Source organism: Podarcis tiliguerta (assembly GCF_965153285.1).
Source record: "Podarcis tiliguerta genome assembly, chromosome: 12".
NCBI classification, from domain to species: Eukaryota; Metazoa; Chordata; class Lepidosauria; order Squamata; family Lacertidae; genus Podarcis; species Podarcis tiliguerta.
Genome location: NC_139545.1, coordinates 9,962,581 through 9,990,261, shown reverse-complemented (window position 1 = coordinate 9,990,261; position 27,681 = coordinate 9,962,581). Strand labels below are relative to the sequence as shown.

The window sequence follows — 27,681 nt, the reverse complement described above, 5'->3', positions numbered from 1 at the left end:
GATTTTTGGCAAGTTTCTGTCTTGTCCAACAATATTTGCCACTGGCCATGCATACATTTCTAGCATCAAAGGCACCATTAGAGGTACAGGGTGTTAACTCTAGGATTGACTTTCATGGGACAGAATCCATCCAAATTTTAAAATGAAACTACAGCAAACGTCTGTGCTTACACTAGTCCAAGTCACCTAGATTCAACCACATGCTTAAAAACAAAAAACTTGATTTTTAACTATTATTTCAGATATGTGAAACCTATGTTTAACATGTGAACCTAGATGATTATTTTGTGGGATTATCCTTCTATGCCTGCATGGACTGGGAAAATGTGGTATTGTGAAGATATGGAAGACAGTGCTACTAGATTCATAGCAGTTCAAACAGGTCGACACCACTTAAGATAAACCAGGAGCAAGATATCAAAATAAATGTCAAGTGTTTTACTTCTCAGCCAGTCATGAATAGCAATTTAGCAACATTTTTTTGCAAATCATCACTGATGAACATCTTACAACTTGAAAGCGTCTTCTGAAAGATTCAATAAAAATATGCAGATTTATTTATTTTTCTTGCTCATTCTGGGGTAACATAATATTGATCTATGGAATCATTTGTATATTACAGGAACTTAAATACAACCAATCTCCATCCTTGAGTGTTTAGCAGAAACCTCGGCTTCAAAAACCAACGCCAAAGAGTGCACCCAAACTTCAGAAACATAACACCAGTTTATAGGGTAGTAAGAAATATCTACTGTTAAACATTTCTAAACCATCTCTATGCAATATTATGTTGTACTTAAGATTTACAATGTCTTGATTGTGAGCTAAACTGATACCCAAAATACAAACCAGCAAAATATAGAAGGAAACCATATTTAGTCTTGTGGACTAAATCTCACCCAGTGCAATTCCTTTTGCTTTTCATCTCAATTACCCCAAATACTATTTATAGGAAATTACTTTTTTTTTTAATAAAGAATTTTGGTTTAAGTGTAGTTCACACCGTTTGCTGTAATCTAATTCTGTTCACGTACTACAGATGCAGCCTGCTGATCCTTTAAGAGGTTTAATACAGTCAGAATCCAATCGGGAGCACAGAATGTTTGAGAATCTAACCAGAGAAAGGTTACGGAGCGTTTTCAATACAGCGAGGTACACTAACTGGAACTAAAGATTTAGTATGCTTATTGCAAGTTTCTCTTAGTTATAACAAGCAGTGCTTCTTTGCAGATATGTTATTGCTGTGGATAAGGATATCCAGGCTGTTGCGGAGGGTGTTGTGGGTAAGGATATCCATGCTGCTGTGGTCCTGGATACGGTGCTTGTCCAGGATTTTGGTACATAGCCGCAGGATTGTATGGCAGATTGAACTGGCCATACATGTAAGGATTGTAGCCCATTGGCATAGGCATCTGGCAGTATCTGTAAAAACAAAAAGTGGCAGGATGTACAGTTACAATACCGAAGAGCACATAAACCTCTCCAGTTGGCCTTCTGGAGGATCTCCCTCTCCACAGCCCATCAAACCTTCTACTAAAAAAACAGCTTTCCAGAATTTTGGAATCCTTAATAGGGTCTTAATACTCTAGGGGAGATCCAATTCTGACATCCTCCTGCCACAATAACTTCCACTAGCAAGAGCTCTACTCTTAAGCTTTAACTTGGTGCTACTATTGCTTGTGAACCATGGACCGCTTATAAACGCCATCTCCAACTCCTTGAAAGATTCCATCAACAGTGTCTCCAAAAAATTGTTACACATCACTTGGGAAGACAGGCAAACTAATGCCAGTGGACAGGAAGAAGCAAAGATCACCAGTGTCAAAGCAATGACTCTTCAACATCAACTTCGTTGGACTGGTCATCTTGTTCGGATGCCTGATTAACTTCTTCCAAAGCAACTACTCTATTCCAAACTTAAAAATAGAAAGCATAATGCTGGTGGTCAACAAAAGAGGTTTAAAGGCTCTCTCAAGGCAAATCTAAAAAAATGGAGTATAAACACCGACAACTGGGAAACACTGGCCTGCGAGTGCTCCAACTGGAGAACAGCCTTTACCAAAGATGTCATGGGCTTTGAAGACGCTCGAACTCAGGACAAAAGGGAGAAACATGCTAAGAGGAAGGCACACTTGGCAAACCCTCACCGTAACCAGCTCCCACCCAGAAACCTATGTCCCCACTGTGGAAGGACATGCGGATCCAGAATTGGCCTCCACAGTCACTTACGGACTCACTGTTAAGACCTTCTTTTTGGAAGACAATCTTTACTTGGCTATGAGTGAGTGATCGTCAAAGAAGAAGACTATTGCTGAATAATTAAGAGCAATCTAATCTCTCAAGTGGTGCTTAAGCTCTTTCTTTTTTCTTTGCAAACTTACCCAGGGTATCCTGGATATGTCGGATAAGGCGGCCCCTGAGCCTGTGAAGGTGCTGTGCTAGCCGTAGAGCCAGCTGGAGAAGGTGCTGTCCCAATGGCTGCTTGTACAGGAGCAGTGAGTGCATTTGCCGAAGAAATCACCGGCGGGGGAGGGCGTGCTGGGGGCTGTGGCTTACTGGCCTAAATAAGAAAAGTGGAGTTAGGTGTGAGCTGCATAGACATAAACTACAATGCTATCATCTGTGTGTGGCACTAAACAAAATAGGCTCTGAAAAACAAGAGGATGTTAGGATATTTCCGTTCCACCTTAAAAGGGAGCAGGATGTTTGTGTCACAGCCTGCGCATTTCCTGTCTCACAGGATGTTTCTGTTGTGTCTTTGCTTTCGTTTCTCTCTCTCTACCGGAAACTCTCAAGCAGGCAGTCATGTTTTTCTTTGTTCTGATCAACGCTGAATAAACTTGTAAATCATGCTCTCCTGACTGCATCTTTCGCTGTGCTTTATCTGCTGATAAGAGCGTGCATCAGCTCTAGAATGTGGGAAGCTATTTCTAGAGCTTGTGTCGCTAATTGCTGATACCGCGTGTCTATGGGAGATCAATGGACGTCCGGAGACGACGTGGAGGTCAAGATGGACTTTGTCTCCCTGGCAGTATCCCAACAGAGGAAACATGAGCCAAGAAACAAAGCTTCAAGTCTATGCTCTGAACAACCCAGGGCCATGCTACCTATTCCCTATATTTTAATCCCAAGGGCCATATAACCTTCTGGGGGCCACCTGCCAGTGTGGATACAAATAATACCTTTACCAGTTAATATAAATGTTACCTTTGAGCTAGTTCCAATAGTCCCTTATACACCCACCCGTTCTCTCCATCCTCTAACAAAGGTTAAGGACACATTCCACACCCGGCCAATTTGCTTGCCAATAAATATTGCCACAGACATTTCTGAGATCACGGTCTTTCCAATGAGTGGCTCCTGTCCAGGTTTGTTAATCTTACTTTAAATGTTGTGAGGATCCTATGCCCTTTTAAAATGTGTTTTTTGGGGGTGGGTGGGCTGTTATTGGGTTGTTGTTTTTATTTTGATTGTGTATTTTGTGATTTCATATTTTGATTTCATTCTGTGAACCGCCCTGAGACCTCTGCATGTAGGGCGGTATATAAATTCAATTATTAATAATAATAGTAGTAGTAATTCCAGTGAAGCATAAATACTGGGGACATGAAGCTGGGTCACTGACAGGTGTGGCCTGGGACGAAGGGGAGCAGTCTAGTTAAGAGGTCCAAGGGCCAGACAAAGAGGGTACTATGTAACCACAGCAAGTCCACTAGATCTTTACAGACCTTGCTGATGGTGTCAGAACCTGGGGGCAACACAAAAGTAGGCCTTCTCCACAGTGTCACCTACATTCCAAAATGCTCCACCACTGAAATGCTTTACTAATAACTTATTTGCTGGCTTGGGTTTTTCCTGACTAGTAACACTAATTCAACTGTCTTACAGTATTGCAGATATCTGGGGCACTGTTTTTATTGAAACTGTGTTCATGTTGTTGTTTTTAATCGTTTCTATCTTGATAAACCGCTTCAAGATTTGTAATGGTAAGTGGTATCGTATATATTTAAATAAGCAAACAGAAATGCTGCCCACCTGCAATAGCAGCCACAAAGGAACAGGTGGTTTCTCATTCAAGAAACACCTATGCAGTACCTAAGGCTGCTCACACTAACGTACTGGGACGAGAGGGCAAATAACACTATAAATTCGTTTAAATGGCTCCTTTACTTACCACACTGGTTCTGGGAGCTGGAGTTGGAGTCGATGATGCTGGAGGTTTGTTTCCTCCAGTTTGGTATGCAGGCACAGAAGGAAAAGAAGGCGCACTGGGTTCTCTAGCAATACTTTGCTGCAAATCTCTTAAAAGGAAAATGTTTTTCATAAGATTTGAAGCATAAAATAGATTGCTGCAATATTTCCCCCCCTAACAAAGAATTAATATTCGATACACACCTACACAGGCTCTTTGCAGAGAAAGCTACCAAGCTATTATAAAACTGGTCAAATTACCTCTGCAATTAGGTTGAGCTTAATCTCACCAAAGCTTAGCAGAATTAAATATGGCCTTTTCGGATCAAATGGCATTTGAAAGAAGCAAAAATGTTGTTTCTATTGCAAAGAAAACCATGCTCCAAACTTCAGACACTATAGCTTGTCAAAAGTGCCCAAGTTGCTCATGCAAGGGATGTGTTCGTCCGTGACCCTGAAGAACAGCTGAAATAGGCTGTAAAGGGACCACAGCAGCTCTAGAATGTAAGAAAAACTCTGTATGTACTTCTCTGGATCCACACACGTGATATTTGCTGCCTAAAGTATGTAGACAAAAAAGTTCAAAAACTGCAGAATGCCAGAGACATGTTTGTAAGAAACAGTGCAAACTGATCACCAAACTGTGGTCTGTGAGCTTCATTCTGGTGGGCCACAGCATGTCTGGATTTGCGGCTGAAGATGGGAACTGACGCACCCATCGCAATAAATGTCTGTATTAATTTCATTTTAACAACTCCTGTTCTTTCTTACATTGTATTACGTTTTGAATTCTATGAAATACAATAAAACACAGGGCTTTAAAAATAGAAGTAGCAATCCTATTTAAAACCACATAGCATTAAACACATGACATAAACTACAAAAGGCAGAAAAAAACATTAAGTGATCTGCCAAGACCATGGGCAATTTTTAAGTTGGGGCACTACCGGAATAGAGGAATATAGCTGGCTCTATGCATAATATATACATATTTAGCCCTTACTAATTGGCCAACGTCTTGACACACATAAATAAGTTACTGCAGTATGACTTAAGCATTTCCTGTAATTTTCTCAGAGATTACTACCAAGCATTTACAATAAATGGATATTTATCATTTGAAGAGTCACCTCTGATCTCAAGTCCCCCTGACTGGAAGGAAATCTTCCCTCAAAGGTAGTTAAGAAAACCATTAAGATGAAATATAATCTAATATTTGAAGGTGGAGCAAGCTTACTTCAGAAGTTCATCTCTCTCCGTTTTGCGTGCAAACACAATGTCAGTGCATTTGTTTTGGAACTTCAGAAGGATTTCAGTCAATTCATTGTAAAACTAGGAAGGAAGAAAACAGTGACTACTCACCAGCAAGAAGCATTTTAAAAACAAAGCACTGGATATTGACATAAGTCATATTTCCAAGAAGTGAGAAAACTGATGACAAGGAAACATTTTAGTCCACTGCTATTTCCAGCTTCAACACTAGGAAAAGCAAACGTGGAACTGCATACCAAGGAATTATATGCAAACCGTCTGCAGGTGCTTAAGCAATAGTGTGAAGACCATATATGTCAGCTGACAATTCTCATGACCATGATTTACCATTTCTTCACTTCGTACTATATTACATTCTGGTTCAAAGAGCCCTAAATAAGATGCATGTGTTTCAGATGGAACAAAGGCTCTGGTTTTACAAGCTTAAAAATCTCACTGTCCACTCAACATCAACGACTGGACACATAATGTACCTTATATACAAAGGGAATGTATACCTTATCTACTGCGCTAAGCCTCAGTATCACTGCAACAAATTATATACTGTTCCTGTTAGCCCAACCTCTTTCCTCTGTTGCCTCCCTTGTGCCATTTGCAATTCTAGAAGTTTTGATTACAATACACCCCCACTAGTGCCTGGGAGACCAGGCTTCAAATCTCCACTCAGCCATGAAGCTCACTGGGTGACCTTGGGCCTAACCTACCCTACAGGGTTGTTGTTGTAGAGATTAAATGAAAACTATGCAAGCCATCTCTCCAGCTCCTCGGTGAGAAAGGTGGGATGAAAGGTGCAATAAATGAATAAACATTAAATGAATAAATGTTTAAAACAAAAAACAATACACCCCCAACATAAACAGGCTGCCAAGGCCTTCCATTCTCTTTTTTAGTTTTTCTCTCTTGTTCTCTATCTTCCCATTTCTCTGCTAAAAAGAGGTGCTACAGGTGTTAACTTCAAAGGAGACTCAAGGCTGCAATGAGAGGAGCATATTAAGAACTCTTCTTTATTGGTTCTGTATACCTCAAAGGGATGCCATTTCCCAAACTTCCAATTTTTTGTTTGTATTTCGTTTAGAATTTCTCCCTTTCAGTTTTATTGCTTATTGTCATTATAGGTCATAAATACTTGCTCCGAAATTAGTGGCATTTCATCCCATCAAAGTAGCATTAAGTACATGAAATGTCACCCCATTTTCAACTTTTATAATTCAAGACCTGCGTTCTCTCTAGAATATAGTATATACATTTATTCAAGTGGGCTTTTGCAATGCTTTACATTGCACCTGTTGAAACTCACTAATCAATCAGACCAGGGAAAAGAAGAAAATAAAACCTGTGGTATTGCTTTTTGTGGTGATGGACCTTACGATACCTTTGTGCCTTCTCTCAGGTTGGCTACAAGTTCCACAAAATTGTCATTAGCAACAGCTAAATTCTTTAGAACTTCTTCTCTTAAATTGGATTCATTATTTGATTGCTTCATCTTAGAAAATTCCTGATGTGAATTCTACCAAGAGAAAAAAGAAAGCATTTTAAGAGGGTTTCACAAAGTTCATACTATTCCATAGGCATTTATCTCTACTAAGATAAATACATTTATCTACTAGAAGAAGTTTGAATTGCAAGTTTGAATTGATACAAGCACACTGAAATCAATGACTACCAGCCCCCTGCCCCCCAGGTACCAACTGTGCCAAGCTGGCCCTTAAAATGTATCACAAAGAAAATAAGACTACCTGAATGTTGTTGAGCAGCTCCTCCTGTTTTTTCAGGGACTCCTGTACTTTGTGGGTGAGACTACCGTAAATGCGATCCAGCTCAGTGACAGAAATGGCTTCTTCATTTAACGTGCCATCCTGTGCAAGGGCTGTTAGGAATTTTGTTGTCATGTCAAAGTTTATTGCCTTCAGATCATTCTCTAATTGCTCTCTCTGCTTTTTCACTTCTTCCAGATTAGCTAGCAAGGATTTTAGGACATTCACCACCTAGAAAGCAAAGTGCAATTAACTGTTGGTCCTTTGAGAAACTTGTTAAGTCTTATTTTCCACTATGCACCAGAAAGTGAAGAGTCAGAACTAGCAGTTGTTTTTGAAATACTTATTTTCTCCCACTACTGCATCATCAAGGCTGTACGTTAAAAAAATTAGTAACAGTCCCTGCTTGCAGGCTTACAAAGTCAAAAAGCAAAAACACAGAGCACATGGAAGAAATGGTGGGGAGGGAAGAGGAAAACAAGAAATGCAAGCACCAGTTGGTCTCTCATCAAAGATGATAAAGTGGGCTCTATTGTCACATCCCTCCCACTGCTTTAACCAGGTAGAATTATTCTACAAGTAATTCTTAGAAGGTTGCGTTGCATTATCTTTAGCAGTGTTTTTCCAATGGTTCACCTCATTTTACTGTCTAAAGATGCCACACAGTATGACTGAGGCCAAACAAACACATCATTTCCATGTAACCAATGCTCATTCAGGATCAGAAACAATGTTCAGATGCTAAGTACTTGAGCAATTGGCCCTGACTAGTCTGTGATAAGCTTCCGGTCATTACAGCAGGATTGTCAGATGAACCCATGAAAGCAGCACTTTAATAGTGCTCCTGTAATATCTAAGGGAGATTTTTACAACCCTTCACCCTAAGTTTTAAGTCAGGCTTCCTCAACCTCGGCCCTCCAGCTGTTTTTGGCCTACAACTCCCATGAGCCCTAGCTAGCAGGACCAGTGGTCAGGGATGCTGGGAATTGTAGTCTCAAAACATCTGGAGGGCCGAGGTTGAAGAAGCCTGTTTTAAGTAGTCTCTCAAGGCAGAACATTATCAATCAAGAACTGAATCATTAAGAATTGTTAAGAAACTTTATATGCAATTTCTAAACCTCTTACCTCACTTCCCTGCATAGTTTTTGCTGGATTTGCTGACGGAATTGCTGCATTCAGTTCTGGTTCTGGTTTACATAATAGTGAAATTGTATCACGATGCGATTGGTAACGTTCCTTAACCTGTTTGTCAGCTTGCACAGCTTTATCCAAGATATTGCTGTAATTGGCTCCCTCTACAAATAAAAAATAATGAAATTACAAAGGTTCGTTTGATGCTCAAGCATGCCTCTTTTACCAATACACAAAATACTGTACAATTACTAGTTTTAAAACTTAGTAATATACTGAGTCTGCGTTACAAATATTCTAGTAAATTAGTGCTTGTGTGAATGTAAACAATTCTATTGACTGAAACCCACTTATAAAGATAATTTTTAGTCCATACTGCATCACATGATCCCAGGGCTGGTTCCAAAACAGTAAAACACTAAAGTAAAAATAATTCAGCGCACAATTTATAAAAACAGTATGATTTTCAAACTCATCCCCACCTCATGAACCACTCGAATCTGCAGATTGTCTGGGTCTACCCTTAATGATTTTTCTGTTGTAACAACTGCAATGTATTATGCTAGATGCTGTATGATTTTTAACTATTTTTATTGCTATTTTTATCATACTTTATCATATTACAATCTTAATTCCACAGACTTCAAGTTGCAATACAACAAAATACAAAAAATAAAAGCAGCAAAAAATAAAATAAAATCAGTCTCAATAATTAAAACACACATGCTGCGGACAATGTGAGACAATGAGTAAAACTTAAAAATAGTTGAAGGGGTCCGTAATGAATCAAGTTAAGGTTCTTCAGCATAATGAATTCTGAAGTATAGAATTAAGTTGCTCTCCTATCTCCATTCTGTACCTTTCCCCAAAGAGTAAGCAAATATGATGCATTTCATCCTATTATTTGAAATCTTACTATTCTGAATTATACTGAACTGATATGTAGTACAACCACTTTTTGCCACTGGTGTGCTAAACCTGGGTGACCAGACCAGAGAGGAGCTTAGAAGAGGCCACCTGTTGTGCAGAGTCCAATAAATAGGGCTCTTACTCTTTCCTTATCTCTCCAATCCCTTTTGTGATAAATCTCAACACAGAATTCAGCTTCATGACAATATATTTCAACTCAGTACCAAGTTATGAAGAACAAATATTACCTGCTCTTAAAGGCTTATAAAGGTCATTTGATGGTGTTCTTTGCCAACGTTCCTTGAACTTGTTCTTTAGTTCATTATCTGTTGTTTCTTCTTCATCCAATATCCTTAGAGACTAAAATTATTTAAAAATATTTTAATTACCATAAATAACTTCAAACCATAAAGAAAGGCTGGATCGATGCAAAGTGTGCTGAATGTAGACTTCACCTGTACCTGTAACTTTTCCCAATTATTTGAATGGCATCCAATTTCAACTTAGTCTGGATTTAAGCAAGTGGGCAAAATTCAACAGTGTTCGTGAAAGGTTTTGAAAGCTGGAGCATTTGTTGAGCAAACAGTAGTGCACAGGCATAACCGTTACCAAGAACTATGATAGCAGCAGTTGTGTTAGTCACTGTGCACTATCATTCACAAGCAGTCAACATCCACTGGATCTGGCTGTCATTCTGTGCTAAAATGAGGTTCCTACTTAGTAGAACAGTTGTTGTGCAAACAGACTGCCAGAACTGGGTATCATCCAATGTCTTTAGAATGAAACAAATCCAGTGTTGCTTGGAATACCTATCCCCTATGAACATCCAATGCATATATTCACACACACACATAATATGCATATAAAGGTAAAGGGACCCCTGACAGTTAAGTCCAGTCGCAGACGACTCTGGGGTTGAGGCGCTCATCTCGCTTTATTGGCCGAGGGAGCAGACGTTTGTCCGCAGACAGCTTCCTGGTCATGTGGCCAGCATGACTAAACTGCTTCTGGCGAACTAGAGCAGTGCACAGAAACTCCATTTACCTTCTCGCCAGAGCGGTACCTATTTATCTACTTGCACTTTGATGTGCTTTCGAACTGCTAGGTTGACAGCAGCAGGAACCGAACAATGGGAGCTCACCCTATCATGGGGATTCGAACAACCGACCTTCTGATCTGCAAGCCCTAGGCTCTGTGGTTTAGACCACAGCGCCACCTGCATCCCTTTATTGGGAAACAAAATATGAATATACAGTGGTGCCCCGAATGCCTCGCAAGACGGAAAACCCGCTAGACGAAAGGGTTTTCCGTTTTGGAGGTGCTTCGCAAAACGAATTTCCTATGGGCTTGGTTCGCAAGACGAAAATGTCTTGCGAGTTCCTGCGATTTTTTTTCACTCCCCACCCCCTTTTTCTAAGGCACTAAGCTGCTAATAGCCTTTTAGCAGCTAATCCGCTAATCCCTTAAGCCTTTAATAGCCGCTAATAGCCGCTAAACCGCTAACAGGGTTGCTTCGCAAGATGAAAAAACCGCTAGACGAAGAGACCCGCGGAACGGATTCTTTTCGTCTTGCGAGGCACCACTGTACAAACACTGAAATCTTGGGATCCAATCAAATGGAATCTATTTTTAAAACATATGGTGATCTAGTTTCTTGTAAATAAACAAAGAACGTGTGAGAATTTATCAGCTCAGGTTTTGCCACTACCACAATATGGTAAAATGTAAGTTGAAGTGCTAACGGTGTAGACTATTGGTATTCCTGTAGGCTTACCTCATCCAGAATCTCTCTATTTCTCTGTAACAGTTCCGGAAGATCTTTCATCAACTGATCAATAGTTTGGACGCCTCCCTGTTCAATCACAGACTTAGACTTCTGCAAAATGGACTGAGGAACACTATCCCCAGAAACATCTTCTATGGCAGCGGGGAGATTGAGGGAAGCCAGCACTCTGGGAAGGACAATTTGACACTTCAATTGACATCAACCAGCTTTTAAAGACACTTGACTGACAGTTTGTTGGGAGTTAACATTCCCGTTTAACAATGTATAAGAATATACTGTCTTCTCTTGTACCATTCTGTTTGCTGTAGCAAAAAGTAAAATTACAGGCAGCCCCCAATTGACAGAGGTTACATTCCAAAGCACCACTCGCGTAGGTGAAATTGCATATAATGGAAACCCATTGAAAAAGCCTGCAAATGCCCACCTCGCCCTTTTAGGGATGTTTCAGTGAAGTCTTTATTACATTTCCGGGTCACTTCCAGGTTGAACATGCATAAATGGGCGGGAGGGCTGCCTGTACCAAGTACCGTTGAAGTAAAAGTCAAATTGTCCAGTGTGCTTTATGCCACACACAAAATACTTGATGGTGTCACTGCTAATGAAGACTTCTTTTATGAGTGTCATTGTCCTCTTCTAATGCCAAACACAATTTTGGCAACATATAAAATTAAATGACATGAAAACGTACCTTTCATAATACTGAACTTCTGTTTTATTCAACAGTATCTCTTTGGCATGCCAAACGAACGCAATGTTTTACCAAGTCAGACATCAGAATCATCAACTCACCCATTTGCCAGATTGGTGGCCTCCCTCATCTGGGCTATTGATCTGTTAACCAAGTCTGCCTTTCTTTGGTTGTAGAGAGTGAGAGCTTGCTGCACTGCCAGGGGAACCATCTTCTCAAACAAATCTATAAAATGAGCAGTATTACTACGATGACCAAAAAACCCCAATGCTTATAGCTCTACCTCCCCAGGGTACTTATCTGGAAAGATCAAACCACCAGCACATGCTCTCCATTGCCTTCTGGAAAGGGAAGTCTTTCAACCAAAATTTTAACACAGGCAAAGTATCGACAAGAACACCTCAAAACATTTTTCTTCTAACAGGCTTTTGCAAACGGACATTTAATGAAAGGGCTGTTGCCGTAATGTTTTAATTTAAATTATCTGCATGGATTTAATAGATTTAATATATGTATATAGTTTTACTTCTAACAATGCTTAATTGTTTTAATTATTTTTTTTTCCTGTTTTTAGCAGTTTGCATTTTTATGTGTAAGTTACCTTGAGTGCCATCAGGGAGTGCAGGTGGGGTGCAGGTGAATAAATAAGCAACTGCTCAGTGATAGGCAAACTAAACTCTTTCAGAAGCAGTTTGTCCATCTTCAAAATGGAAAGATTACCAATACATCTCACAATAGCAATAAAATACACCCCCTTGAACATTTAGTGAAAAGGTGGTAAGTCCAAAAACATAAGTCCAAAAATTAGAAAGGTACTGTTGGCTGTAATGTATGTTAAATGGTAGACTGCAATAAAAAGCCTGCTTACCAGTAAATTTCTGACTCAAGGGGACAACAACTGGAGTGGCTTTCACAAGACTGGCTTTTCCAATAGGCTCTAAATCTTTAAGATCAGGTATCCTGTCATGATAGATGAAGTCATTGTCCTTCTTAGCAGCTGTAAGTGCACGGCTGATTTTATCAGACAAGTCTTTTACATTTATATATTCATCATAGCGAGATGCCACTGTTTTTACTAGATCGGCAGCATGCTAAATTAAAAATAAAGTTAAAGTTAACACTTGGTTTCTACATACAACTGCAATATCTAATACAGAAACAATCATGACTATAAAGGTAATATACATATCTGAAAGAGTTTGCCAGGTGTTTGCCCGGAATTTACAGAACTAAATCTTTAGTTTCTACTCCAATGCTTTCTAACATAATGTTCAGACATCCTCTTTTACAGTGCAATACTGTACATGCCTACTCAGTAAGGCCTGTTGTATTTCATGGGACTTACTCTCATGTAAGTGAATATGGGATTGAAACTTTCAATGCCAGTAGAGTTAAATATCTAAACTGATTCCCAAAAGATACACTTCTGTTTCAAGCTAGGTCAAAGTCCCTAACAAACACCCAGCAATAAAAAATAAACCCAATAAAAATGAATAAACCGTAGTATGTCCAGAACACGTTACTCTTATAGTGCTCAGGTGCCTTTTTAGTGGCAATATATTTGCTGCAAAAAAACCAGCAGAATCCACCTTTTCCTAGAACAGGAGGAAGAGGAAATATGAAAGGACAAAAAGCTTGGTATTATAAACAGAAACGTGTCTGTATATACACACACATGCTTATTCACATTAAGCATATAACACCAATCCTGGCCTGACTGCACTGGCTGCCAATTAGTTTCCGGGCCCAATTCAAAGTGCTGGTGTTGACCTATAAAGCCTTACAAAGCTCAGAACCTCTGCTCTTGTCATCCATGTCCCCCTTGTCATCCATGTCCCCTTCCCTAAGAGGTTCGGTGGGTGACAATGCAAGAGACCTTTTCTGTAGTGGCTCCCATTTGTAGAATGCTCCCCCCAGAGGCTCACCTCTTGCTGTTATTGCATGGCTTTATGCACCAGGCAAAACCATTCCTTTTTTACAAAGGCCTTTCGCCATTAAATAATCTATGGCATGTTAAAGGTGTGGTGCAGGGGAGATAGTTATGATGATTTGACTATTATGCTTTGTGCTATGTTTTCGTTATTACGCTCCATAAAATGAGTTCTTAACGTTGTACACCACCCTGGGACCTTATTGTTATTATCCTTGTTTCAATGTCATTGTGGAAGCCACTAGGAGTAATGAAAGCCACTTCCATCTTAAAATGTTTATTTTTGCTGTGGATCTCACCTCCTTGGAAGGGAGAAGGTTTTGCTTTGTCTGTCAACCTTCAAGTCTCTGGCTCTTATCTGAGACAGTTCTTACTATGTTAAAGAAGCAGCATATTTAATTCTTGCCATCACACTGCAGTTCAATAGAATGTGCTAATGGGAGAGGAAAGGATTTCCGTGGTGTGTGCTTGAATGGCACCGTTAACACAGTTGTGGGTTGTCATGGGCAGAGCAGCATTGCTTACCTGGCTTCCCAACACCACAAGTTGCTGCTGGATACTGAGATATGGGAGGTTGGAGGCAGCTGGCCTTTGGTAACTGGCAGTAGCATATTAACATTGGAAAGCCAAGCAAGCAATGCTGCTCTGCCTACCACTACTGATTCGACCCCTGGAAAGCATGGCAAGGGGAAATGATTTCCAGGACAATTGCTCAAGTGGTACATTTAATTATGTGTGGCTGCAGCTCAATGAATCTCACAACTTTTTTTTACAATCCCTTGGATTGCTTCTGCGGAACACAGTTTGAGAAACTCTGTTTCATCCTATAGAATTATCATGCAGTTAATTTTTTACTGTCAAAATGGAATACAGTGGTACCTCGGGTTAAGTACTTAATTGGTTCCGGAGGTCCGTTCTTAACCTGAAACTGTTCTTAACCTGAAGCACCACTTTGGCTAATGGCGCCTCCTGCTGCCGCCGCGCCGCTAGAGCACGATTTCTGTTCTCATCCTGAAGCAAAGTTCTTAACCCGAGGTACTATTTCTGGGTTAGCGGAGTCTGTAACCTGAAGCATATGTAAACTGAAGTGTATGTAACCCGAGGTACCACTGTACATTAGTTAACACTGTTGCAGAGGTTGAAATCAGATGCAAGATGATTTTTAAAAGTCTTCAGGAGGCCCCCCCCCCAATACTTAAATCTTTCTAGAGCCAGAACCAATTACAGCATTCTAAAAAGGAAATGACGTTACTCACTTGCAATCTTGAGATTTCTTCGCCAAATTTCTTCTGTTGCTTTGCCAGGATAGACTGGTGGTATTCTGCATTGGCCTGCATTATGCAATGTTTTGCTGCCAGAACAGGAAACACCTCCTGGAAATAAAAATACTGACCAGGGGAAAGTCCAACCACATAAACCATCACAGACAACATGGGATGCAGGAGGAAAGAGGAAGAAGAACAGGACATTAGAGTCACCCAATTAATGGTTTAGAAAGGTTAAGACATGAGAAGCCATGGACACCCACCCATGTAACATTACATGGATGAAGTTTGGTGGAAGTATGAGCACAGCTGTATAAAAATAAATATAATTTGGGCACATTTTAAATTTGCTTAGGAGTTCAGTTCAGCTAACTGAACCCAAGCTCAGTAATCTTATTTAACAAAGATTAACAACTCAAATAAGAATGAGGAAGTACAGCTGGGATGCCAACCAGCTATTCCATATAGTTCCAACTATATGAACAGAAGCCAGTGTAAGATCACACAAAGGAGCAATGTAGAGCCATTTTTTTGCCAGTTACAAGGTTCAGAGTTATGTGGGTCAGTCCACATATGCATCTATGTACAGCTTTATTTCTCTGCATGGCAACTGCTTTTTCTTATTTGGAGCTTTTTAGCTTAGAGAAAAGGCAAAATGAGATGTGAAAGAGGTGTATAAAATTATACAAGGTGTGGCAAGAGTGAATAGAGAAATAGTTTTATCCCTCGCTCATAACACTAGAACTTGAAGTAATGTTGAAATAATGTTGGAAAATTTGGGACAGACAAAAGAAAGAGTTTCTTAACATGCTGCATGGAGAACTCCAGAATTTGCTCCCACAAGAGGTTATGACGGCCACCAACTTGGGTGGCTTCAAAAAAAGGATTCGACAAATTCATGGAGAATAAAACTATTGATGGCTACTAGCCACAATGTCTATGTTCTAACTCCATGGTCTGAGGTCTCTGAATGCAGTTACTGTACTAGGAATCACACGAGGAGAGTGCAGCTTACAGGCTTCCCACAAGCATGTGGTTGGTCACCAGGAAAACAGGATGCTGGACTAAATAGGCCATTGGCAGGCTTAAGTTCTTACTGAATATTAAATACATAACTGCACAGAAAGAGGTAGAGATCCACTGAGCATAATTCTTCAAGGAGGAACTACTGTGATTGTGTTGTTCTTGAGAATCCCTGTGATCTGCCAATTCACATGGGAAGAATTCATCTTGAAGTTGCTGGATATGACGATGTGGAAGAGACAGTATGTGTAAACTTGACTAACATAGCAAAATGGATCCAATTGCTGAAGCAGCTTCTAATTACTTCCCTGTCAATGATTACGTAAGAGGTTACATCATCCTCTATTTCCAGCCTCACCGAAAGTGCTTGTGCAACAGGAATTCAAACTTTAAAACATTCTTCCAAAGAAAGCTTTATGTCTGGTCTACAAAAAGCTTTATGTCTGGTCTACACACAGAACAAAATGTGGTAGTAGAATGCAATAACGTTTTAAAAACCTGTTGCACATACACAAACATACACAATCTTTAAAAATGATCTCCACCTGCAACCAGGTTTAAGGTTTGACACAGAATAAGCTATATGTGTTGCATATGTAAACAAGGTGAAAGTTGGCATAAAATGAATGAGTCATAATTACTGAACTGCATACCAGTGCACATATTCCAAGGTCCATCCTGTTATCAGCTCCTCCTGCCTTTCCTAGCTCACTCTCAGTAGCTGTGCTGAGCATGAAGCAAAGGGGCAAATCTAGTGGAAAAGCAACACCCAGCCCTTTTACTAAATTAATTTAAAAAGCGTTGACACATGAACTCAAGCAGCAACTATATCAAGGGAAAGGAGGGCTGTTGAACCTGAAAACATAGCCCCTCTGAAAATTTAAGTATTAATAGCCAAGCCAGCAGCAATGTCTCCTAACAAAAGCACCATATTACTAACTTACACAGGCCCTTACACCAACTCTAGAGTTGAGACTGCATCCAAATAACTGAGACACAAGTACAGCTAATGTACATCTTGAAAAGGAGGAAGTTTGAAATAACATTTTTGCTTTTATTACCTGTTTCTGAAAGCCATGAAATCAAGCAACAGCACACGCATACTGCCACCAAGCCTATCTCAAGATCAGTTTTTTGGTTGTGAAAGAGAATGGTACAGTAAAGACCGAAGCATAAGTTCCATTACAAAGTATGTTAGTTTGAATTAATTTTTTAGTAAAGAATTGAAACCACATTCCCAGGCAGAGGGGGAGAGTCAGAGAAACATCCCAAATAAAAATTTTGTAAAACAATTTTTTACAGGTTTGGTTTTTTTTACAATCAAGCAGTATATAAATTTAAATAAATAAACCAGATTGTCTAACTGAAGGACATAATGTTGAAGCAACAAGTTGGAATGAATCGATGTGCTTTCCTAAATCTATAACAATTAGCAAGTATTCATTGGCTTCACATGGGGTTCTTCAAAATTTAGTTACGATTCCTTAATTTTCCTTTCTTCATAAGCCGCTTTCACTAGGAAGTTACTAACCTTGGGTAATGTATCCTTGTACTGACACTGTTTGAAAGCGTCGCCGTAATAGTCAGCAGCTTGATTTGCAAGTTTAGCAATGATGGCATCTTTCATTTTATCTAAAACAAAATATAGATGCCATTAAAACATATGACAGTTTGAAAAGTAGTAGCAAGGCAGTACTTTTTGCATGTACAACTTACAAGAGTAAGACCATACTAAAATCCAGTGGAAATGTGTGATCTGTGTTAAAAGTTCTGAATATTTTATGTACACTAAAGCAGCCACATTGTTTGGCTTTTGGAACTTACAGCCTATTAAAGAATTCCATTCAAATCTCTTAGAATTAATAGAATACAATATTTCTCAGAAATGTCTAAATCAAGTAATAGATTTCCAAAAGGAAGCCCAGTTATCAGACATTATATTCCACATCTACAACGTAAACTTGGTAGAAGAGCCTTACCAGGGTTTGCAAGCTCTAATCATGTCTTGTTTTGAACCACAATTTTTAAATCCGAGTATTAACTAGGCTGTTGTGTGAAAGTTATATTATAGCATCTTCAAATCTGCTTTGCAAATAATCCAAATGGTTGATGCACTTCTAAAAGGCATATGATTATCCACACTTCGCCCCACAACTACTGCTCCCCACATTTTCTACTCAAACTTATAAATCAAATGTCAGTACTCTGGCAATCTACTAGCCTACAATAATCTTATTAAGCTTTCAGAAATACATGATCTTAATAAAAAACAGACCAGCTCCAGAGCAAACAGTTGCTGTGCTTGTTTGTAACCAGCAGCATATTACTAATAGATTTTATTGCTCATACTATTTTGCTTGCTGCATTGTAATATTTTTTTTTAAGATGGGATATAAATGCATATATAAATAGAGCAAAATATGAAATAAATTTATCAGGTGGCCCAATCAATTTTCTACATTACTAAAGGTACATTAATAAAAGACAGTGGTTCACTGGCTGCTCCTTAGTTGTGGTGGCAGATAAGGTTGCAGAATGTGCATGTTAGAGGACACAGTGGAATATACAGGCAACCCCTATTTACGTGTGTTCAATTTACACGTAGCCCCAGAAATCCGGAATTAGGGAGAAGAAACCTGAAGAGCCTCAATAAAGCACCACTTGCAGGCTTGCAATGAGACCCTCCCTAGAGCCCGAAGGGGACATCCTCTCCAAACTCTGGGGAAGGTCTTCTCATGAGCCAGATCTAGGTTTGTTGGGACTGCTCAGCTGACCACACTGAAAAGCTTTTCATTGAAATTAGGAGCAATGTTAATTGTTGTAGTTCCTAGCAAAACAAAAAACTGAAATGTAAAAATTACAAGTAGACCATTACATACCTCTGGTAGCTTTTAGAAAAAAGACTTCTTGAGCCTGAGCCAGCATGATTAGGCTTAGTGTTCCAACTGTATCTGGGGAGATGTCCACTGTAGGTTCTCGACTTAATGACGACAGGACAGTATCTTTAATGTGCTGAAAGGCACCACTAGCAAACTTGAGAGAAAATGATATTCTATTAAAGACACATATTTGATATCATGATGAACAAACATATTGCATGTTTAGGCTTCTGCTGGTTTTGTATTTAGCAGAACTCAGATTTTTGAGCTAGACCGAGTGATGCTAACACAACAATTCTGAGGTTGCAGCAAGACACGAGAGGCAATGCTGCTTAAACATTGAGCTCAAAAGTCACATTTTTTTCTAAGTCCGTAACATATACCTCCTTTGTATTAGAAAACTATATTGTGGCCTATTTTAAATTGTGATGAAAGGGAAATCTATAAAAGTATAATTATTTAAATCATTGTGATGTCTGTGTCGTTATCCAAGAATGTTGTTTGTTGTTCCTTTTCAGGACATCTGAAAAAAACTGTCAGTACTTCCATCTGTGCAAACAGTGAGAGTGTCAACTGATGTTTTTCTAAATTCCTTCAATGATCTCAGAGTTAAGGCCTATGTACTTCCCTCAGCAGCTCAGACCTTTTGAAGTATGTAGACTAACCTTCCCCAACCTGGTGCCTTCCAGATGTTTTGGACTACAACTCCCATCATTCCTGACCACTCATCATGCTGGCTGGGGCTAACAGGAGTTATAATAACAAAACAAACCTGAAGGGTACCAGACAGATGGTGTAGACAGTTGCCATGATACAGTTAGCTGTTTCATATGCTTCCTCAGTTTTCAAAAAACAGAATGGGGTGAGGTAGGCTTTGCTACTCAGCTGCCTCTCATATTCCAAAGAAAAGTGAACACATGCAGTTCCAACTCTGCTTTTCATAGGATTTGCTCCCTTTTAAGTCAGACTGCTGGTTCCCTATCTGAACCAGAATAAATTTGAAATGTAGCATGATGCCCTAGGGCAGCCAATTTATATATGGCAAAGCTACAACTTAAATCCAGGTTTGCTGTGTTTCAAAGTGAATAAACCCATTGCATGTTTCTCACCACCTTGTCCAACAATGAAAGGTCATTGTCCCACAACCAAGGTGTAGCTTTTTGAACATAGAATCAATCATACATGGCCAAATTTCAAGACAACTAATAGCAATTTCAAACATATGTTCGAGAGAAAAAGAAATACCTGATAATGTTTAGCAGCAGCTTTCAATCCTTCATCACTGTCCAGATTCTGTTCTGCTGCTATCTGGCTAGCCAATGCTCCACAATTGAACAGCACACAAGTCTTCTCATAGCCCAAACTTGCCAAAGCTGAAAGAAAATGTGCACAGAAAGTATACATTTTGCAAGTATAAATATTCTAATTACTTTAAAAATGCCTTAATGCACATTTAAAAAAAAAAACCTAACTCAACCTTGATATAGAGAACATATGCCTGCATTCTGTGTATAGAATTACATTTTCAGGAATCCCCTGCTTGCACTCAGCTAGCTGGTAAATATAAATGTATGGCTTCTTTCAAATATTGATCTTTTAAAATGATGACTGAAAACATGAATTGAAAGGCTGTATAAATTTCACTTATTTTTCTGTATCTCAATACTATACAATTTAACTCAGATTTCATTTTCATAGGAAAAGCTTACCAAGTTTGACAGATCCTCCAAAGAGCGACCCTTTGTCAAAAGCATCTTTCCAGGTAAAGGTTACACAGATCTGTAAGTATGAGAACAGAAAGTTAATTTCCAGTTTTAAGAAAGATATGGATCAGTCTTCCCCATCCTCTTGCCCTACATATGTTACTGGACTCCAAGGCTCCTCAACCCCATCCAACAAAGCCAAGGGATGATGAGAACTGTAGTCCAACAACACATGGAGGGTACCAGGTTTTTTTTTGGGGGGGGGGGGGAGTAATTGATGCAGGCGTTCCAAGAAAATCTAAGCAGAAATATACATGCCAAATGCAGACAAAAGTTTTTAAGCTCAAAGTAAGAACTACATTATTAAGCAAAATGCAGAACAAATTGTCAGGAAAACAGCAATGGTCTGATGAAAATGGGGGCTCTGAACACATTCACAGCCATCTTTGTCAATCTCTTCTATCAAGCAAAAGCACATCTGAACTTGCAGCCTCCACTCCAAATTAATAACTACAAGCATGTTGAACACAGTAAAGTTATTTGAACTGTCGTTAATTTTAATGGGAGTCATTTAAGTATACACATGCAAATCGATTGTGAAGCCAGTTCGCTTCAAAGCATCGGTCCCTCTTTCCACGTATACAACAGCTATAAAATGGTTGCTATTGTTCTTCAAGGATAAGACTTCAGTCTCATACACATGAACAGAAACTGCCATCCACTCAGTCTCATACCGCTCTTGGGGCATTTCAATGCCTATCAAAACAATGTTTAACGAGACATAATGCATTACCTGATTCTCAGAAAATGGAAATTTTGGCTCTATGGAACACAGCTGATCATAGTATCTGAAATAAATAAGTAAATATGCATAAGATTAACAGTGATGTTTGCTTTATAAAAAGTCATAAAGTGACTATCAACATACCAAGAAAACAACAATGCAGGAATTTCAACTAGATCATACATGATCCAAGTTAGATGTGAACACTTCAGAGATAACCATTTTGCATTCTGCAGACGTTTACAGATTGCAATTTTAGCAACGTTACATCAATATATTGATCCTCATTTATGTAAAAAGCTTTTACTATAACCACTAAATTACTTCAGTGAATGAGCAACAGGTTGTGAACTATGGCTCTTCTTTTTATGAATTTTTATTTTACAGCAGCATTAGTTTCAAACCAAGCATTTGAAATAAAGCAGTACTATATTTTTTAAAAAATAATATGCTCACTTTTTTGTTTATTTTAGAACAGGAAAACCTTTGTTTTGTTTTTTACCTAGGCAGTTTCTTTGCCCAATTAATAACAAAAAAAGAGCATTTTCCAGAGTTACTTCTGGAAAACAAGTTTGTATGTACCTAGCCAGTTATTCACACCTTGAAAACTTTCAGGCTGGGCCGCTGAAATGCATTTTATGTGTAGCTGTCTTTCAGGACTGCTTGGAAACTGCAGCTAGTCCAGAACAGTGTGACAACATTGCTAACAGGGATCATCCGAACAGATCACAGCTTGCCTGTATTGAAACAACTCCACCAGCTCCTAATTAAAGTAAAATTGCTGGTCATGACATTTGAAGCCCTAAACAGCTTAGGACCCAGATATTTCTTGTAATGGCTAACAGTCTCAACCCACCCACTGAGGATTTTCCCTGGGTGACACCTCACCTACAGTACTGTGGCTGGATTTTTTTGTTTCCTGTGGTGGCGCTTCCCCTAGAGACCTCATTGCTATCATTTAGGCATCAGGTGACAGAGACATAGCCAGGCAACCCCTGTCTAGCAACAGCTGGTGCTGGTGAACCAGCTGGACGTGGAGAAAGACAATCCATATCATCAAGACTACTTGGGCCTCAAGTGACAGAGTGCACAGAAACAGAGTCGGAAAGTCCAATCTACATACCTCGCCCTTTAGAGGGAGTGCACCCCATTAAGAATAGAATATCTTCCCATTTCCTGTATTTGAATAACACCACGCCACAGAACTTCTGACTTGTCAGGATTCATTTTCAGCTTATTGGCTTCAATTAAGCCATTACTACATCCATGCACTAAAAAAAGGCACAGCGCATTCACCAAATGCAGATTATGCAAGAAACACAGCTGAATGTTGCTCAATTATTGGTGGCACTTTGCTGCAAATCTCCAGGTGCCTACTCCTGATGGCTTCATACACAAATCAGAAGAGCATAGGACAAAATGGCTATAGGGCAAGTAAGCAAACACACCTCCTCACTGCCACTCTTTGTATTCGGCCCCGTATGCTGAAGCCAAACCACGGAAACATTGAGTCTCCAGCTCCCTCATGGCTGACAGTACTCCTTCTGTCTCTCCTCCAAGACAGGTCAATCAAGAGTGACTAAAGCAGTTTTGGTGCTAAAACCAGGCATTAGGCCAATTTGAAATGTAGTGAAATAACAAGCTTCCTACAAGCACCCTTAAAGTTGCAGCCACTTTCCTCAAGAAGCGGGGGATGTTTGCAACAAAGTTCATCTTCTGGATCCAGGCATGTTCAATGTAGCTGGTAGCACCACTTCCTGCAGCAAGGCATTAGCTACTTCCTGGACCCATCCAGACCAGTTCCCTGTTCTCATAATAGGGGTTCCCATCAGCCCAAATCTTGCCAGGTCAGACTATGGCAATAGGGTAACCGTTATCCCATCCAGTCAACTATGAACCTGATGCTCGCCTGGGGGGGTGAGGGAGGGAATCAGGTCCTGTTTCATATGTTGGGTTGCTGATGAACATCATGACACAGATGATATCTAAAGATTGTCTACCCAGGGTGGTCTCAGGGTAAATGTTGAAATCACCAAAATTCTGGGATTATTCAACACCATACCAGAAACCACTAGGTAGCTAAAGTCTAAGGGAGGAATTCAACATGGCATTAAGGAGATCACAAGCATTTCTGCTTACTTAGTGGAACAATTCCCCTTCTACTCCCTCCAGGTGCTGTTCTGGGGGTTCTCCCGACCCCCCTCATGCCTATTTAGGGATGGCCAGGGGGGAGGAATGGGGAGAATATTGCTAAACTTTATGTAAGTCAATCCACCCTAATTTTTAATTCCATTATCATTTATAAACTCTTCTTTCATTCTGATAATATTCTTTTAAAATTATCTTATGGGAATTGGGACAGCTGGAGTTCTTGGCCCATTTATAAAAAATCATAAAGCAGAAAAACAGGTTCTCCTACCTAGAGAATGAAGTGACTGTCCCAAAAGTTTAAAAGGACTTCTCTTAGGTTGCCGCCCTGTTTGCAAAATGGAGCATAATTAATCTGCACTATTTCACTCATACTGCGCAGCATTCAAGTTCAGAATGCCAAGCAGCAGGAGACGGGAAAATATAGCTTTACTGTAGCGTTTACAAAACAGGGCATTGCTAACAGCAGTCCAGAGTTTCATATGCCAGGTCGTGTTACCCTATGTCAAAGTCTGGGCAGTAGGGACACACCTAACTCTGCTGCTTTGTGCAGGGCCTTTGAGATCAATTTCTCCCGCAGTATAAACTTCTGTACGACACCCGGAAGTTCCTGCTTTACCACCGACAGCATTCCTCTCAGCTTCATTGCTTTCCCATCTTCTCCCTACACATTTCCCACCTGTAATTGTTTTGTTCCCTGCCGAAAAGTTAACAGATCCCCATATAATCCAGGCCCAAGAGAAAAGGAGTCCACGAGAAAAGACAGATGCTTGCCCCCCCCCCCCGGAAAGCCTTGGGCTCCATTTTCTGAACCCATTTGCTGGAGGATAAGCTCCTAATGGACACAGCGAGTCATTTCCAAGGAAACCTGCATCAGATCGCCCTGTTGGGACGTTTGTCCTCTGTCCGAAAGGATGCACTTTGGGAAGAGGAAGGCTCTGAGAAGGAGCAAAGCAAGAATATAGCATGGAGGCGGGGGGAGTTATCGATGACAAGCACAGACGCGGAGCGGCGCCTATTTCGGAGCAGCCACTCCGGAATAAACACTCCTTTAAAGGAGCAAGATCTCCGGAGTTGTACGATGATAATAATAATAAAAACCGAAGGCGAAGAGAAGGAAGGAGAAGGCGCCTCCCTCTCTGGGTTGTGTAAGAGGGCGGAAGGTAAAGTACGAGGAAGAGTATCGGTTTAAATTCGTTTAAAAGCACATTCCCAGACGGCGAGTGGGGAGGAGTGCAAACGCTGCGCCGAGAGGTTGTCTTGTTAACTTTGAACCGGCGGCAGCAACTTTTTTTTTGGTACCGTGTCTGAGAAAAACGAAGCGCTCGGGACGTTTGAGAGTCCGCGGCTTCCCCGACTGGAGCAGAGGCCCAACGGCTCCTGCTCGCCGGTTGAGGGCGCGGCCGGAGCGCAGCGTCACTCTCCCCGTCACCTCACCTGTTCTCTCCCCCCCCTCCTCCCCCTCCAACGGCCGCCGCCAACGCGCGCGCGCGCTCCCCTCCCCCGCTCGCTCACCTCAGGAGGGTCTCGAGCGAGCTCTCGTGCTTGTCGAGCGCGCGCCCGAGCGCGCTCTTGCGCAGCTTGTGGAGCTCCTCGGCGGCGCGGACGTGCTCGGCCTGAGACTCCCCGCCGGGGTACGTCTGCTGGATGAACTTGCACAGCGGCTTGGCCAAGTCCACCTCCGAGGCCTTCTTCAGCTGCACGGTAACGAACGACGCCATCTTCGCCGCCCCCGCCGGTCGGCTCCTCACTTCCTCGGCCCTAACTCAGCGGCTTCAGCGCCGAGCCCGCACTCCCAACTCACTTCCGGCCTCCGCGCAAAAGTTCCGAGTCTCTATGGTCTCCTCACGCCCGGCTGCGTCATCGTCACGCGGCTAGGCCCCGCCCACGACCGCCCCCCCAAAAAACGAGTCTCCCCCTCCGCTCTTATCCCCGCCCAGGAGCCTTTTAGACTTCCTTTCCCGGCTCCGCCCCATTTTCCCCAGCGCCTGCTTTCCGCGCGCATGCGCCGTTGGCGCTTCTGTCGTTCATACTCCGCGTGGGGCGGATTGCTTCGTTTTGCGGAAGGACTAGCTCGAATGTCAAATAATCCCGAAAGGGACCCATGTCGTGTGTCCTTTGGTTGTTGTTACAAGGGTCGGTTTTCCTCAGAAATGCCCGCTTTTTTTCCTCAGAAATGCCTCGTCTTCTGCTGCTCCCTCCTTTTTCTGTCTGGTCTTTGACCTCCCTTCAAAATAAGAAACCCCTTTTTTGTGTTATTTATTGCTACAATCACAGGGCGGCTTAGGGTATAAAAAACACCAACAAATAACATCAACAAAATGGCGCCGCCCAGGTCATATATAATGCTTTCTGACTATAGAGGAATGTTTTCCCCTGGTGCCTAAAGAAATGGAAGTAAAAACTGGGGTTTGGCTTTTGCTGCCCAACTCTCCCATTGGACTCTGAGAAGAATGGATGGAGGCAGGATCCAGTGGAAAGCAAGGCAGATCTTTATTTTTCTGTTGAAACAGAGTTCCCTCTCTTCCAAGGATGGAGAGACCCTGAACAAAAGGGTGCAGGAGCCTTTAAAGCCTTTTGAAAGCCAAAGACCACCCAAAAATCATCATACACCCACCACAGGAGGCGATCTGCAGTAGAAATCCCATCTGCCAGGATGCTTGAAAATGGTCGCTGTTTGTGTTACCTGGACAGCCTGGCCATTCTTCTGGAATGCTTTATACTTTCGTTCCTGAATTCAGGTCCTAGGCTCACAAATGCCCCCATAAGATGGGGTTTGTAAGCAGAAAAGACAACAGGAAGATTTTCTCCATTTGCCTCCCTTACTGCAGAGGAATGTTTGAGGTTGTCGGGAGAGTCAAAATGCCTTCCAGATTGCTCTCCCATACTTTTTCAGACAAGTGGCTTTATATGGGACGCGGGTAGTGCTGTGGTCTAAACTACAAAGCCTAGGAATTGCCAATCTGAAGGTTGGTGGTTCAAATCCCCGCGATGGGTGAGCTCCCGTTGCTCGGTCCCTGCTCCTGCCAACCTAGCAGTTCAAAAGCACGTCAAAGTGCAAGAAGAAGAAGAGGAGTTTGGATTTGATATCCCGCTTTATCACTACCCGAAGGAGTCTCAAAGCGGCTAACATTCTCCTTTCTCTTCCTTCCCCACAACAAACTCTGTGAGGTGAGTGGGGCCGAGAGACTTCAAAGAAGTGTGACTAGCCCAAGGTCACCCAGCAGCTGCATGTGGAGGAGTGGGGAAGCGAACCCAGTTCACCAGATTACGATTCTACCGCTCTTAACCACTACACCACACTGCAAGTAGATAAATAAGTACAGCTCGGGTAGGAAGGTAAACGGCATTTCCATGCGCTGCTCTGGTTCACCAGAAGCGGCTTAGTCATGCTGGCCACATGACCCGGAAGCTGAATGCCGGATCCCTTGGCCAATAAAGCGAGATGAGCGCCGCAACCCCAGAGTCGGCCACGACTGGACCTAATGGTCAGGGGTCCCTTTACCTTTTATGAATATTGATTCCATATTTGAGGCCTTTGAATTCTTAGAACAATTGGAGGGAAGGCACCTGACAAGCCTTGCTGGGGAAAGCATGCCACGTACAGTGAGCTACTGTGGAAAAGGCCTTGTTTCCGCTGCTGTGGAGAAAGCCATTGAGGATCAGAATCAGAGTAAATTGCCCATTTATGTAAAGAGTCCTCACAGCCGCGGGGGTGCGATATCGATGATGCTGGGAATGCCTTTGGAAGGGGGTGCCCCTGCCAACTAGTGGGGTACATTTTTTAGGAAGAGGGCTAATATCAGAGCTCTTGGGGTTAGGAGCTGTGTTTGTGGTGGATGTCACAACGAAAAGGACAGTATGTTATTAGATTTGTATACCGCCCTGTGCCCGTAGATCTCAGAGTTTGCATTCTGGTTTGAATCTAGATTGGTTTCCTCCTTTAGAACTTGGACAGATGGCACTGTAATTTTTTAAAAAAACATCTTGTTTTTAAACACTGGCCTCAAGTATCAGCCGTGTACAGCAACAGGCATGATTCATGACTATATTACTTCAGTGCCAATTTGTTAGTCAAATTCTCCATCCACTGTGGATTTTGAGACATAAGAAACACGGCTGTTAAATGAAAATTAAATTGTTCTGATGGCATCGGGTGCAAAAATAAATAAATAATGAAATGATTTGTTAGCTATTTTGTTAATCAAATTTAGTCAT

At 41.2% G+C, this 27,681-nt stretch overlaps 1 protein-coding gene across 2 annotated transcripts; it reads right to left on the bottom strand.

The window, feature by feature from the left end:
• Positions 1 to 417: 417 nt before the first annotated feature.
• PDCD6IP (programmed cell death 6 interacting protein) lies at positions 418 to 25,380 on the bottom strand. 2 transcript variants are annotated; one of them, XM_083406946.1, is made up of 18 exons: positions 24,979 to 25,380; positions 21,325 to 21,379; positions 20,538 to 20,607; positions 20,074 to 20,201; positions 18,829 to 18,982; positions 17,481 to 17,581; positions 14,918 to 15,049; positions 12,600 to 12,822; positions 11,833 to 11,956; positions 11,032 to 11,209; positions 9,506 to 9,617; positions 8,343 to 8,512; positions 7,200 to 7,448; positions 6,836 to 6,970; positions 5,429 to 5,523; positions 4,175 to 4,301; positions 2,382 to 2,560; positions 418 to 1,422 (listed from the first exon to the last, which is right to left on the bottom strand). In XM_083406946.1, exons 1-18 carry the CDS (start codon positions 25,182 to 25,184, stop codon positions 1,236 to 1,238), a joined length of 2,625 nt encoding a protein of 874 aa, XP_083263072.1. In that variant the 5' UTR covers positions 25,185 to 25,380; the 3' UTR covers positions 418 to 1,235. The 2 variants fall into 2 exon arrangements, with proteins under 2 accessions (XP_083263072.1, XP_083263073.1); XM_083406947.1 differs by having other exon boundaries at positions 14,918 to 15,034.
• Between the last annotated feature and the right edge of the window lie 2,301 nt (positions 25,381 to 27,681).

Bases quoted from the DNA above. Each gene is read 5' to 3' on its own strand.
- PDCD6IP (XM_083406946.1), bottom strand. From the start codon at position 25,184: ATGGCGTCGTTCGTTACCGTGCAGCTGAAGAAGGCCTCGGAGGTGGAC. The intron at 11,957-12,599 runs GTAAGCAGGCTT...CTCATTTTATAG, and splicing joins CTTGAGTCAGAAATTTACTG to ATTTGTTTGAGAAGATGGTT. The intron at 9,618-11,031 runs GTAAGCCTACAG...AAATAATTTTAG, and splicing joins ATAGAGAGATTCTGGATGAG to TCTCTAAGGATATTGGATGA.